The sequence below is a fragment of the Saccostrea cucullata genome, unplaced genomic scaffold, assembly GCF_032062105.1.
Source record: "Saccostrea cucullata isolate Sc308-1 unplaced genomic scaffold, CSIRO_AGI_Scuc_v1 ctg19, whole genome shotgun sequence".
In the NCBI taxonomy this organism is placed as follows: domain Eukaryota; kingdom Metazoa; phylum Mollusca; class Bivalvia; order Ostreida; family Ostreidae; genus Saccostrea; species Saccostrea cuccullata.
Window position 1 is genome coordinate 633,714 of NW_026940018.1, and position 13,513 is coordinate 647,226.

A 13,513-nucleotide genomic window follows, 5' to 3' on the forward strand; every position below is an offset into this window, starting at 1 on the left:
AAAACATTACAAGTAATTTAAGAGAACTCTTGAGACAGATAAAATAATTTTTTTAACCCTCTGTTCACTGAAATGAACATGTAATTTTTAACAGAAGTTGAATAAGAAAAAGAAACACTGCCACATGTATCATTCCAAAGCTGAAAGGACAAATTTGAGCAAAGACAATGACAAAAATATTAATACAAAGGAAAAAAATTTAGAAAAAAATCTTAGAGTTACCTTTCTTAATAGTGGGCCAATCCACCTTAACACACTTTCCCATTGGGCAAAAATTGAAAACATGCATCATTTATCCATATTTTATAAATTGAACACATCATTAGGTTATATCACATAATATTTGATCTTAAATATGATATTGGAGGGATTTTGAAAAATATAAACAAGCACACTAATTCTAAGGATGGAAACTTCTCTTAATTATGGAGGCCTTTCAACATTTTAGTCAAATAATTTTATACTTATCTTATATTTCCAATTTATTTCCTCATTATTAATTTTGTGATTGGTATGAATAATTATGGGAATAAAATCCAGAGACTTTGAATAAAGGGGGGGGGGATATACTGACCTACACTTGTAGCTAACAATCTTTATTTCTAAGACCTTGAAAAATAGCTAATACCATAGGTTCTTTTGATTTTCTTTTTTTCTTATGATTTATAAGCCTTAGGCAATATTTAGGCCAAGTTTTGGATTTATAAAACAAATTTCCATCCTAAGAAAATGCAAGTAAAATTATCACATATCATAATCAAAGACTAAATATTGCAAACACCTGGTATATAAAGGAATACTGCAATATGCTGAAACAATTACCGGGTAGAATAAAGAAAGTTTAAATTCTATTATTTTCAATCTTTCTCTTATTCTTTAAAAATTTATGAGTGGTTGAAAAGAAAACATTGGAAAAAAAAAACAAGACTATCAATGGATATATCAAACCGATACAGGCAGTAACAATAAAATCATGTTTTTACAAAGAGATTGTTCCTTTGGCAGTTAAACTGTTTAGTATTAATTATGCGTTAGCGTATAACTGAAAGTTCTCTAACATTAATTAGTAATAGACTAGAAAGAGTTTCAATGAACAAACATGGAAAAAAATATATATTTAAGACATCAATCATGAGGCCTGTTCAGCAGAGTGAACGTTCGCGAGCCCTCACCAAAATTCCTTATATCACCAATAGAAATGTTTGTGACCGCTCCTAAACATTCGCTCTGCTGAACAGGCCTCTGCTACGTATGTATGATGATCAAAATTAAGGTTTAAAGAAAACAGAGACAATAAGCAAAGGTCTTTGATGAGCTCATTTTTAGGCTTCCAACAATAATGTAGAATAAACTGTACAAAAAAAAAAATGATATATAAGAATAAAAAAATATTTTAAAGAATAAAAAAAAACAACATTGTCAGATAGAGGAAAAGTGTATAAATCAACAAAATATTCAATAATAACAAATCCAACAATTCAGGTATAAACTGAGAGACCTGTTTATGAACAACCAATATGGTAAAACAAGAGGCCAGGGGCCACATCGCTCACCTGATTACATCGGCTAGTAAAACGCACAAATGATCAGATCAGAATTGAAAAGTCTACTGAGGAAGGGGGGGGGGTTGAATTCTAACACTACTTGAGAATGCCTTTGTATCAATTTTGCATATAATTTCTCGAGAAAGTTCTTGAGAAAAAGATTTTTATAGATTTTTTAAACATTTTGTTTGTATATATTACATTGTAATAATTTGAATTAGACTCCCCATCATTTCCCTCCCTACCCCAAAGGGTACTCATGATTTGAACAAATGTAAATCTACAATACATGAGGATGCTTACATGTCAATATGACTTAAAATAGCTTTTCTGTTATTGAGATTTTCCCTTTATTTTCCTGTGTAAATCTTTTATCCACCACCGAGACCCTTCCCTACCCTTGGAGGTTATGATTTGAACAAATTCTACACTACTTGAAAATGCTTCCATATAAATATCACTTATCATGACTTTGCTATTCTTTAGAAAAATATTTTCGTTTTAATATATTTTTATGTAAAACTTGGATCCCCCCTTGTGGCCCCATCCTATCCCTGAGGGTTATGATTTGAACAAACTAGAATCTACAGTATCTGAGCATGCTTCCATAAAAATATCACTAATCATGGTTTTGCAGTATTTGAGGAGAAATTAAAAAAAAAAATTTCCATATATATTTCTATGTAAAACTTTGATCGGCCATTGTGGTCCAACCCTACCCCCGGGGGCCATGATTGAACAAACTTGAATGTACTCTATTTGAGGATGATGCAACATGAGTTTCATCTTTCCTGGCCCAATGGTTCTTGAGAAGATTTTTAAAAAAAATTCCTATATATTCCTATGTAAAAATTTGATTGGTCATTGTGGCCCAACCCTACCCACGGGGTCATGATTTGAACAAACTTGAATGTACAATATTTGAGGATGATTCAACAAGAGTTTCATCTTTCCTGTTCCAATGGTTCTTGAGAAGAAGATTTTTGAAGATTTTTAAAGATTTTTCCTATATATTCCTATGTAAAAATTTGATCGGCCATTGTGGCCCCACCTTACACCCGGGGGCAATGATTTGAACAAACTGGAATGTACACTACCTGAGAATGATTCAACTTGAGTTTCATCTTTATGTCCCAATGGTTTTTTGAAAAGAAGATTTTTAAAGATTTTTTCCTATATATTCCTACGTAAAGTTTGATCAGCCATTAATGTGGCCCCACCCTACCCCCGGGGGTCATGATTTGAACAAACTTGAATGTACACTACCTGAGGATGATTCAGCATGAGTTTCATCTTTCCTGTCCCTATGGATCTTGAGAAGAAGATTTTTCCTATATATTCCTATGTAAAACTTTGATCGGCCATTGTGGCCCCATACTACCTCTGGGGGCCATGATTTGAACAAACTTGAACGTACACTATCTGAGGATGATTCATCATGAGTTTAATATTTCCTCTCCCCTTGGTTCTTGAGAAGAAGATTTTTTAAAAATGCCATTAATTTTTCACTAATTCATAACTAGTCTCCCCTTGGAAGAGGGCGTGGCCCTTCATTTGAACAAACTTGAATCCCCTTCACCTAAAGATACTTTGCAGCAAGTTTGGGTGAAATGGCTCAGTGGTTCTTGAGAACAAGATAAAAATGTAAAAAGTTTACCACAACAAAGACGACAACGACAGACAACAGACAAATTTTGATCAGAAGAGCTCACTTGAGCAAGGCTCAGGTGAGCTAAAAATCAGATATTTACAGTGCTTGAACACTATATACTTAATCCTAATTAATTTAAAAAGAATTCAAACCTATAATGTTACAACTATTAAGCTACAACATAATGTATATGAAAGCAGGCAAACAGTAGCTAGATAAATGTTATACTAGCATGAGCTTATAATAATGTCTACAACAGCTAGCTTATAGGCATCAATACATGTATTAGCTTATTTTGTCTACAACAGCTAGCTAATAGGCGTCAATGCACCTCTTTCTACAAGTAGTTCATATAAATGGCGATTCTTTTCATACAAGAACTGTGACACTTTCCCTGCACAGACTGCATCTTCACTTAGACCTGCAAATGTAAATTTTAAGTCATCACAGTCAGGAAAAAATCATACAAAGTGTCTTGAAACATAGTATGTGTACTATACAATTTATTGACAAACTGGAAATTGGATTCATTCATCCAGTAGCTTACTGGATAGAGGCAGCTAGGGTACATGCATGGTTACTGAATGGTCATGGGTTCAAACTCCAACACTTTGTGGCCAAACCCTACCCCTAGGGATCAGGATTTGAACAATGTTAGACCACCAGTGTTAGAGAGGTTTCATATATAGTTCCATTTTTTTTGTCAAATAGTTTTTGAAAATAATTTTCCTTAAAAATCCCACCTGCAGGCCCATGCCTTTTGCATCCGTAATGATAAATATATAGGAAAAAAAAGTTATGATATTAATAAACCACAATGCACCAGGATTTCTTGTATTATTGTGCATGCAGCCTTAATTTTTTACTAATCATATTTATCCTTTTCCTTGAAAGTCTACCCTAATTCTTATCATTTTTTTCATTGGTGGTAGACATTTTGTTCCTGGTAATTTTGCCAATCAGACCATATTTCCTGCTAATCAGAGATGGCAAAATATAGAAGATATATGAACTGCTAGCATTGTAATTAACAGGAGTGATATCCCATTGCTCTGTAATGAACTGTCAATTTAAATAGTGTGCCTTCATTGATTTTTCCCCAGAATCATTACAGAAAATTTTCACACCAATTAGCCCCTTCATCATTCAGCCCACTAGGTCTCACAGTCAAATTATGACTCTTGATGAAATTCAGATGCAAAACAATTAACTGACTGGGGATCTATGGATCTTCTTTCTTTCCCAATAAGCACACTTCCATGAATCTTTTGTTGGTAGCAGGAGTTGTCTCTCTTTGCATGCAGAAAGGAGTTCTGACTACTTAGAAAGATTTTATATATATCTACCTTTTTATGCCCCCGTAAACGAAGTTTTGGGGGGTATATAGTTTTTGTTTTGTCCATCCGTCCGTCTGTCTGTCCAGCTGTCTGTCTGTCTCTCTGTTTGTTTGCAAAAACTTTAACCTTTCCCATAAATTGAGATTTAGTGGAGCTATGACATACATTTTTGCAGATATGTATTCCTTGTGACAAGACCTTTCTTTGGGTACCACCAAATTTGAAATTTTGGCCTTGACCTTGGAGTCTGACCCACTTTTACATGAAAATTTTAAACTTTTACTTTGGCCATGTCTTTTGAACAGCAGACACCAGGACATTAATACTTTACATATGCATTTTTTGTTCATTGGATACCAACAACTTTGACCCTTTGACCTTGACCTTGTAGATTTCCGTACTTGTGAGAAAACTCTAACCTTGGCCATAACTTTTGAACGGTAAGGGATATGGCTTTCATAGTTCATATATGTAATCCTTGTGAGAAGACCCTTCATTGGATACCAAGAACTTTGACCCTTTGACCTTGACCTTTGAGTTTGACCTACTTTAAAAAAGCAAACCTTGACCATAACTTTTTAAGGGTTAGGGCTAGTGCTTTCATACTTTACATACCTAATCCTTGTGGCAAGACTTTTCATTTGATAACAACAACTTTGACCCTTTAACCTTGACCTTGGTGTTTGACCTACTTTTAAAAAAATTGAACCTTGGCCATAACTTCTGAACGATTAGGGCTAGGGCTTCCATACTCTACATAAGTATTCTATGTGGCAAGACCTTCCAATGGATACCAATTACCTTGACCTTTTGACCTTGACCTTGGAGATTTTTGTACTTATTGAAAAAACTTTAACATTGGCCTACTTTCAATTTTCACAATTGTTTTCCAGTGAGAATATCTTACTTTTGGTACCAACTAATTAAATTTGCATTTTTTAGGATCAATTTTATGAAAAATGCCAGAGTATTGTCTTGCGTAAGATATCACAATAGACATGGTGATCGAGCTAAAAATAAAAGCATACATGCAATATTTGTACAAATGAAGAGAGCAAATTTAATGTGACATATTCAATTTACTGGTACTAATTAATCCAAGAAAACAAGAAATTCCATAAAAATGGTCATAGAAATATATTCATACCATATTTCACAACAGAAATTAAAGCATCATAAAGCAAAAAGAAAAAAAAAAAAGGAGGATGATCAATCTAAGCAAACTTTTTTTCTAAGCTACATAGTGCTTAAATCGGCAGAAATTTTGACTCATAACCCTTCACTAGTTACTCATGCAGTAAATGATGCAGCTAATGTCAAGAGGATGGGTAATTAATGAAATAAAATATTACACAGGAGAAAATCGGAGGTAGAAACAGATGGTGCAGAGATTATCACGATTAAACAAATGTACCTGTTTAACTTCTGGGTGCGACATATTTTTCGAAAACTCCCTCTACATCTGAAAAGTTTCAAACCCTACAAAACACAAAAAAAGGTTGGTACTGATGAGTGAAACATATATTTTAAAAATGTTCCGAATGTAAAAATATTTCATATCTGTCAAAAACATCATCTCATGATCTCTAAGGAGAAACTGGATACTGAATCTAATACTAATGGAATGAATTACTGCTGTTAAGAACCTTTTGAAAAAAAAAGATGAAGATGAGGAACAGCTAAAAATATCACAAGTCTTGAATAAAACAATAAAAATCATGAAAATGGCAAAAACATGGCCCCTCAAAACACCTGAGGCGGGCTCAGGTGCTAAAGAGAGGTTCCTGTGTCAACCTGAGAAACACTTGCCGTAAGCTCTCAGTATTGAACAGGATACAGGTAGGTAATTGAAATAGTATAAAAACAAGAGGCCCATGGGTCTTAATGGTCACCTGAGAATAATACACCAAAGAAATATAATAGTAATAAACTGCATGGCCCTTAATTTGAACAAACTTGAATTCCCTCTATATGGACCAGAAAATTCTAAGTTTTGCTCCCCTTCCCCCAGATTTAGATTAAGATGCTCTGGTGTAGGTGCATGACTTTGGTATTTAAGATCTGGTGTAGGTGCTTGATATTGGATGTGAAAATCTGGTGTAGGTGCTTAGTTTGGTATTGAAGATCTGGTGTAGGTGTTTGACTTTGGTATTGAAGATGTGGTGTAGGTGCATGACTTTAATCATGAAGATCTGGTGTTTATTTGGTTTTATTTTAGAAACCCGTACAAAGGATTGAACCTGCATTCTTAAAGAAATATCAAAGATGTTAAACTAGAGGTGTGAAGAAATTGCCTTTTTCTTTGTTTTTTTTTTTTTTTTTTGAAGATCACTGCTAACAATACACATAAAAAAACCCAATCTTATTTCACTCATACCACTAATTTATAATTAGCAACAGATCCCCATTCTCCCCCCAAAAGTTGATTGCAATACGACAGAAATTAGATTTCGATTAAGATTAATCTGGGTTATAGAAAGGCTTGTATTCGGTAATCACCCCAGAAGCCCTGGCATCAGCCCCCACTATCAATGCAATCAAATGTTATAAAGTCTTGCATGTATTTGGTAATCTATCTTGGCCTGCACTCCAAGTCATTTGGAGTTTTTGCGATATTCATTTGATAAATGACTATCTCGTTTTCACAAAGACCAGTGATTGCATTAACAAACATTATTAACTTAGAGACGAAATTCCTGCAATTTCAAATCTTATGACTTCATTTATGATTTATAATGGAAGTAAATCTCACAATTTTCTTATTTTTTGCCCATCAATAGTTAATTTGAATTCTTTATTTATCTCCGTACTTTACCCAAAGATCTGCCACTCTGCTCCCATAATGAATACTGTAATTTTTTATGACATAAATTCTCCCTTTGTTTTCTCAATTACAGACAATTGGTCCATCTTTTATTACCAACATTCAAAAACTTGTCTTAGTACAGGCCATCAATCATTTCCGATTCTGTTTCATTTATTAATTTGTCATGAATTTTGGACACTTAACAAGAATTTCTGCTATGCTCCAAAAATCCTGATGGGCGTAAAGAATAAATGAAGGGTTGGAACTGCAATCAATGCGGGACTATATATCATAATTCATTATTACCCATCCAATCTAAAACATAGCCAGTCCTAATAAAACATTAAAATAATGATAGCATTTCTGGAAACTTCTAATGAAGGCAAAAGATAATGACTTTTTGGTCAAATATGAGAATTATCTGTTGAGAAATGAAATTCATGAGGAAACAGAGCCATAAAGCATTTGTAGACATAAACTTACTTAATTTGAGAGACTATCCTTTAAAAGGAAGTCAGAGCTAACATGACCAATTAAGATAACAGGATATCTATATCAAGTACCTGCAAAACCATTAATTAAAACTCTGCATCAATGGACCACTAGATAAGTTTATATTTGAATATACTGATGATTAAATGTCTTAAATAATCCATTTTCACTGGATATAAAGTATTAAATATATTTATATTATTCCATCAGTTCATTGTTTATGAATCCATGCTACACATTTCAGTCAGTATGAAGGTACACAAGAATATTTAATCCCCTGCTCCACCCATCCCTTCCATTATCGATATTTCGTAGATGTTGTTCGTATTAATGTTGACTTATCACTTTATTCATACTTGCCAACTCACCCGATTTCGTCGGGTCACACCCGATTTTTCAACCCGTAACCCGATTATTTTTTATGACCCGGTGGGTCATGCTTATCACCCGATTTTTGCCAAACAACCCGAAAATCTATATTTGGTCACACTTTTAACAGCATCAGAGGTAAACAATTAACTGGGTGTTGTTTTGACAATTCAATGAAGTCAATTAAAATGGCCATCGTTATCAGGGCCAACAGGAACAAATTGAACCAAACACATGTCTCTGATTGAACCAAGAAAAAGAGAAACGATATTTATGCAAGTTACATATCAAGGAATCTTGGGGGAAAAAAACCTTTCATTCTAGATAAAATAAAGTGATCGAAGGCAGTGTAGGCCTAACTTCACATTTAAAACATATTGCAGTAGTTAATTAATTAAGAGAGAAGAAAAATAATTTCAAAACTGAAATTTTACTTCAAATTTAGCAGAAACTGAAACATGTGAAAAGGCTTTTTTAAAAAAATGCACATATACTTCTGAATCAGGTCAATACTGAAATATGAAACCTTCAATTTTCATTTTTAACATGTAAATTAAAGCAAATTATGTATGAATTTTTGTCAAGGTAAATTAAATCCTTTTTCAATAAAAGAATTCTCAATACACAAATAATACTTTGTATATATGTATAAAATTTAATCATGGAAATTATGTAGGGTTATGACCAGACTTTCCAAATCTGGTCATGACCAGATTTTTACATGCTGGAGGTTGGCAAGTATGACTTTATTTGAATATTTTTCTTTTGTAGAATGATATGGATTTCAGAAGTTAAACTAATGGTTGTGCTTGCATACTGTATACACTTCAAATATATTACTATATAAAGTGTTTCTGAGTTTTATTTATAAATAATTTATGTTCGTTTGAACTGGTGAATCAGAACATAACATATATATTACCTAATTTTTTGGCCACTGAGGTGATGGTGTCTAAGGCTCTTGGAATCTGTGATTTGTCTGATGCCATAACCTCTATCTCTCCAACCTGGTATCCAAATCCTGTCAGATCTAGGTCAATGGTGCATTCTGGGAGGAAGTAGGTTTGTCTGGTTGTTGTGAACTCCACAAATTGTACTAAGCCTAGCTTTTGTATCACTTGGTCAATCGGTGCACCACTGAGGTCTTCTCTACGGAAATGATTGACTAGAAAGTCGACTATTTCATTACAGTTTGTAATTTCTTGATACTGTGTAGAAAATTTTGTAAGGGGCCCATTCACAACCTTTATTTCCCAACATCCATTTCTTTGTCTTAACCAACAGTCCTTCAGAGTGAGAGCATAATCAGGATTGTCATAGTATCTATCAAGAAAGACTTTCTCCTTGTGGAGTTCAGCACCGATTTCCACCAGTCTGATCTTGGTATCTGCAGTGACCTTGAACTTTCTCTCTACTTCCACTGGACTCAGTAGAGGAACCTCAGAATTACTACTGACCGACTCATTCAGCTTAGAATCTAAATGAATGATGACCTTTTCTTCATCTTCCTCAATGGAAACACTGGAATCATCAGGGTCTGGAGATGATTGCTTTTGAACAGGCGAGCTAAATTGATTCTTCTGAAGACTTTGCTTGATCATTTCTGATTGCAAAGACAGAGGGGACTGAACAAGTTCATTGGGTTCAGACACTACAGCATCTTTCTTCTCTTTGGTTGAAGTTTCAGCACCTTTGTTGACTTTTTCGTAAGACAGGAACATGGATGAGGCACTTGTGAATTCGTACATGGAGCTTGATTTCTTGGCAGTCTCCCTGTGTTCTGATGACCTTGTATCATTTCTATCCTCACAGCTCTTCCAGCTGTTTGGTTCCACTTCCTGCCTGCTTTCCTTCTCCTCAAATCCCGAATCTTCCAGGGACTGGGACATATGGACTTTATTCTCCTTCCCTATGGTACTCTCTGAACGACGAAGCTCTTCCAGCAAAAGTTCAGATTCATCTTTCACAGCTTTTGTATCTTCTTTGTTCTTTATCACATCTGGATTACCATTCATGTCATTTTTCACTTCTTCCATAACAAATATTTTCTTTTTGTCCGGAGAATGAACTTTTTGCCTTTCAGGAAAGCTCTCCTTTGTCTCCATATGATCAATGAAATTTAAGCTCAAATCTGCATCCATCTTCAGCTCTTAATTAATTACCTGAAAAATGTACACAAACATATTATATTACTGATGTTACACAGGTAAAATATTTTTGTTGATCAATTTTGTATAATAATTACTAAATAAGAGATTTGAAAACATAGCTGGATTATTTTTTTCCTTCTGAATTTCTGGACAAAAGTTCACCGAGATACTATTCAGAAATCATTTATAACAATAAATACGTCCCTGACCTTCACATTTGACCCTTACAGCTCAAAATCAATAGGTATTGAAATGAATCTGAAGATTATTTCATACAAGAATAAGTGACCTTCACCTTTTTGGTCTCAAAATCTATGGAATCAATATAGACTTACTAAATTCATTGTAAAAAGATCAAAACTTGAAACCACTTACTAGGTAATAATTATATGAAGTTTTGATCTTCAATTTTTTTTAACCTAAATTCTTTAAGGTGTAGGAAGTTATGATGCAAAATTTCACTGCTAAAACTAGAAGAATTTAAGAAATGTCATTCAAAAACCAGTGTTAAGACATACTGATGGACAGTCACAGACAGACAGACGGACAAATTAAAATCAATATCCTTGTAAGGAGACAATACAGATTTTGTCAATATTACAGTAAGTAGCAATTACCGGTAAAAATATTGTAGCTTGTGTCACTAACTAGCAATATTAAAGCTATATATATTGGTCTCCATAGCAGCAATATCAAATGTACATTATATATATATATACACACAAGAAAGTAACCTTGGATTTTAATCAGTGCACTTGTCCCGAGGGTTCTTCAAACTGCACTTTTTGTCGAAACGGATTTATTTTCGTAATGCAAATGTTCGTATATTAAGTTTAAAAAAAGACAGAGTTGTCAAGTATTGTTGTTACATATCAAATGCCTACAAGGGTTTTCATTTCAAACAATTTCTTATCTCTAACACAAGCCCTAACATTTTTCACAATTTCCTGATACCAGAACTTTATAAAAAACAAATTTGTGTATCAACAAACATTACATAATACTACACGACATAAATTAAGAAGTGCATATACATAAAACATGTTGGTTAATTTCATCATGTAGCACCACATGTTTCAGATAGAAACAGACATAGAACTAATTTGCCCCATATAAGCCAAAGATAAGTCCCAGTTTATACAATAAACCTTCCTATAATGCAAATGAGTCCAAAATGGGATCAGTTAAGACTTTGTGATGTAATGAGCGCAACAGTGGAGCTCATAAATTTATCCTAACTCAGTTATAATTACTACCAAATCAGACCTAACTATCGGACATCAAAACCAGAAATTCTTCATAACAAGTCCTTTTGCATTTTGCTTTTCTAATGAAATATCAATCATAAATGCCAGCAGTCGCTTGAAGTAGGAGAAATTAGAGACTGCAATTTGTGAAAACGAATTCTTGGGCTAATGAAAACTGACACAACGCTATAGGCACAGCCATCAAAACTTGATTATCGCATGATGCATACTGGTGTCGAATAATTCGTCAAATTCTGTTTGCCTTTGTTCAATAAAAGAACTTAAACTATATCAATTTCATATAGTTAAAACATTCCCATATATGTAAATCAGAGCTTTTAGTTAATTCCGTACAAATTCTAATAATATTCATCTTTGAAATTTGTACCCTTGTACATTTAATTTGTTATTCTCTTTTTTTTTAAGGCCTAACCCTCATTTAGTATCAGAGTGAGAACATAAAGGAAAGTTAGTTTAAAAAGGACAGGGTTTATTTTCATCAGTCCTATATCATTAAAAGTCAATCTCTGATCAAATGACATGCTATACACATGATTATCTTAAAATCAAAGGGAATCGGATGAGGCAATTATTAATGAGGACTTACAGCCAGAAAACAAGGGTTTTAGATTACATAATAAATCTCAGAATTATGACAGCATCAACCATTATGTACAAATAAAATCACAAATGACTTTTATCCGATTTTCTATATATACAGAACACAGTTGTCCCTCTTTCATTGCTGTATGAGTATGATATGTGCACATTCCATTGTCATGGACAATAACAGCAAAATCAATATTGTCTTTCCATTTTCAGTTCTGCATTAATTTGAACAGCTATAAAAAGAAGGAATGAGACATTATATTTTAACTTAAAGTTTGATTGGTTAAAAGGCAATGATCATGGCAATATATGTATATCTTTGAAAGGAAACTTTTCAAAAGAACACTGTTAAATAATCGGTTGACAGATGTTTGTTTCAAACAGAATAATTATTTGTTAAAAATCTAAGTTGATAAAAATTCTTGAGACTATTTTTCAGTTTGAAATAACTAAATTATATCCCTTTTGCCTATAAAATGTCATTTGACTATGAAGATATCAGACTCTATCAAAGATTTTTCATTGTACCCAATAATTTGTGAATGTGCAGATACCAGTATCAATTATAAAATTTCAAACATGTTGCCAACTTTAAAATCTGAACATTTCACTTTCTGACTAGCCTTTCAATAGTGTACCTAATATGCACCAGCTCAGGTACACATATAAATAGCAAAATATCAAACACTCGACCAACCTTAAATCTAAACATTTCATTCTCTTTACTGCCTACCAATTGTACCTAATAACTTGTGATTGTAAAAAAGAAAAAAATTAAACTAATGATTTATCAGCTTAATAAACACACCTTTTACATAATGCAGATTCCCAATTTGACAGGGATAATTTCTTACCTACACATGATGCTAAAATTCCCTAGAAAAAGGAATTCTGTTGTAACTAAGGTCAGCTTAAAAGATCTAAGAAACAAAGTTTATACATGCCAAAACAGATCATAAAAGGGATTAGCAAGGGAGGTCCACTTATCCCATTAATATCAATAAAAAAGGCTTAGCTTGTAAAAAGCTGATAATCATTATTTTTCATTGTTTATAGAACATCTTGCAGCACTGTGTGATGTCTAGCTAGGATATAAACCTGGTAAACTGATCATCGTAGTGCAATGTTGCAGAACTTTATACAAAAACTTGACCCTTCTGTTCTTATAATTTAATTAAAACAAACAAAATACCCCCCCCCCCCCCAAAAAAAAAAGGTTGAATTAGTTAAATATTTCGAATACTAAATATTAATGCATGAATGGGTGCAGATATTATTTTAAGAACTTTTTAAGATTTGACAAGGCAG

The 13,513-nt window shown here is 33.3% G+C and overlaps 1 protein-coding gene across 1 annotated transcript in view; it reads right to left on the bottom strand.

Annotated features, from left to right (window-relative positions):
* Positions 1–2,203: 2,203 nt before the first annotated feature.
* Positions 2,204–13,513, bottom strand: part of LOC134254522 (uncharacterized) — a 132,429-nt gene continuing 121,119 nt past the window's right edge. Inside the window, exons 2-4 of the mRNA XM_062737046.1 lie at positions 9,122–10,361; positions 5,947–6,011; positions 2,204–3,616 (exon numbers count right to left, since the gene is read on the bottom strand). Of these exons, the coding sequence (XP_062593030.1) occupies positions 5,989–6,011; positions 9,122–10,340 (1,242 nt within the window). The 5' untranslated portion in view covers positions 10,341–10,361 and the 3' untranslated portion in view covers positions 2,204–3,616; positions 5,947–5,988. The remainder of the gene's footprint in view (positions 3,617–5,946; positions 6,012–9,121; positions 10,362–13,513) is intronic.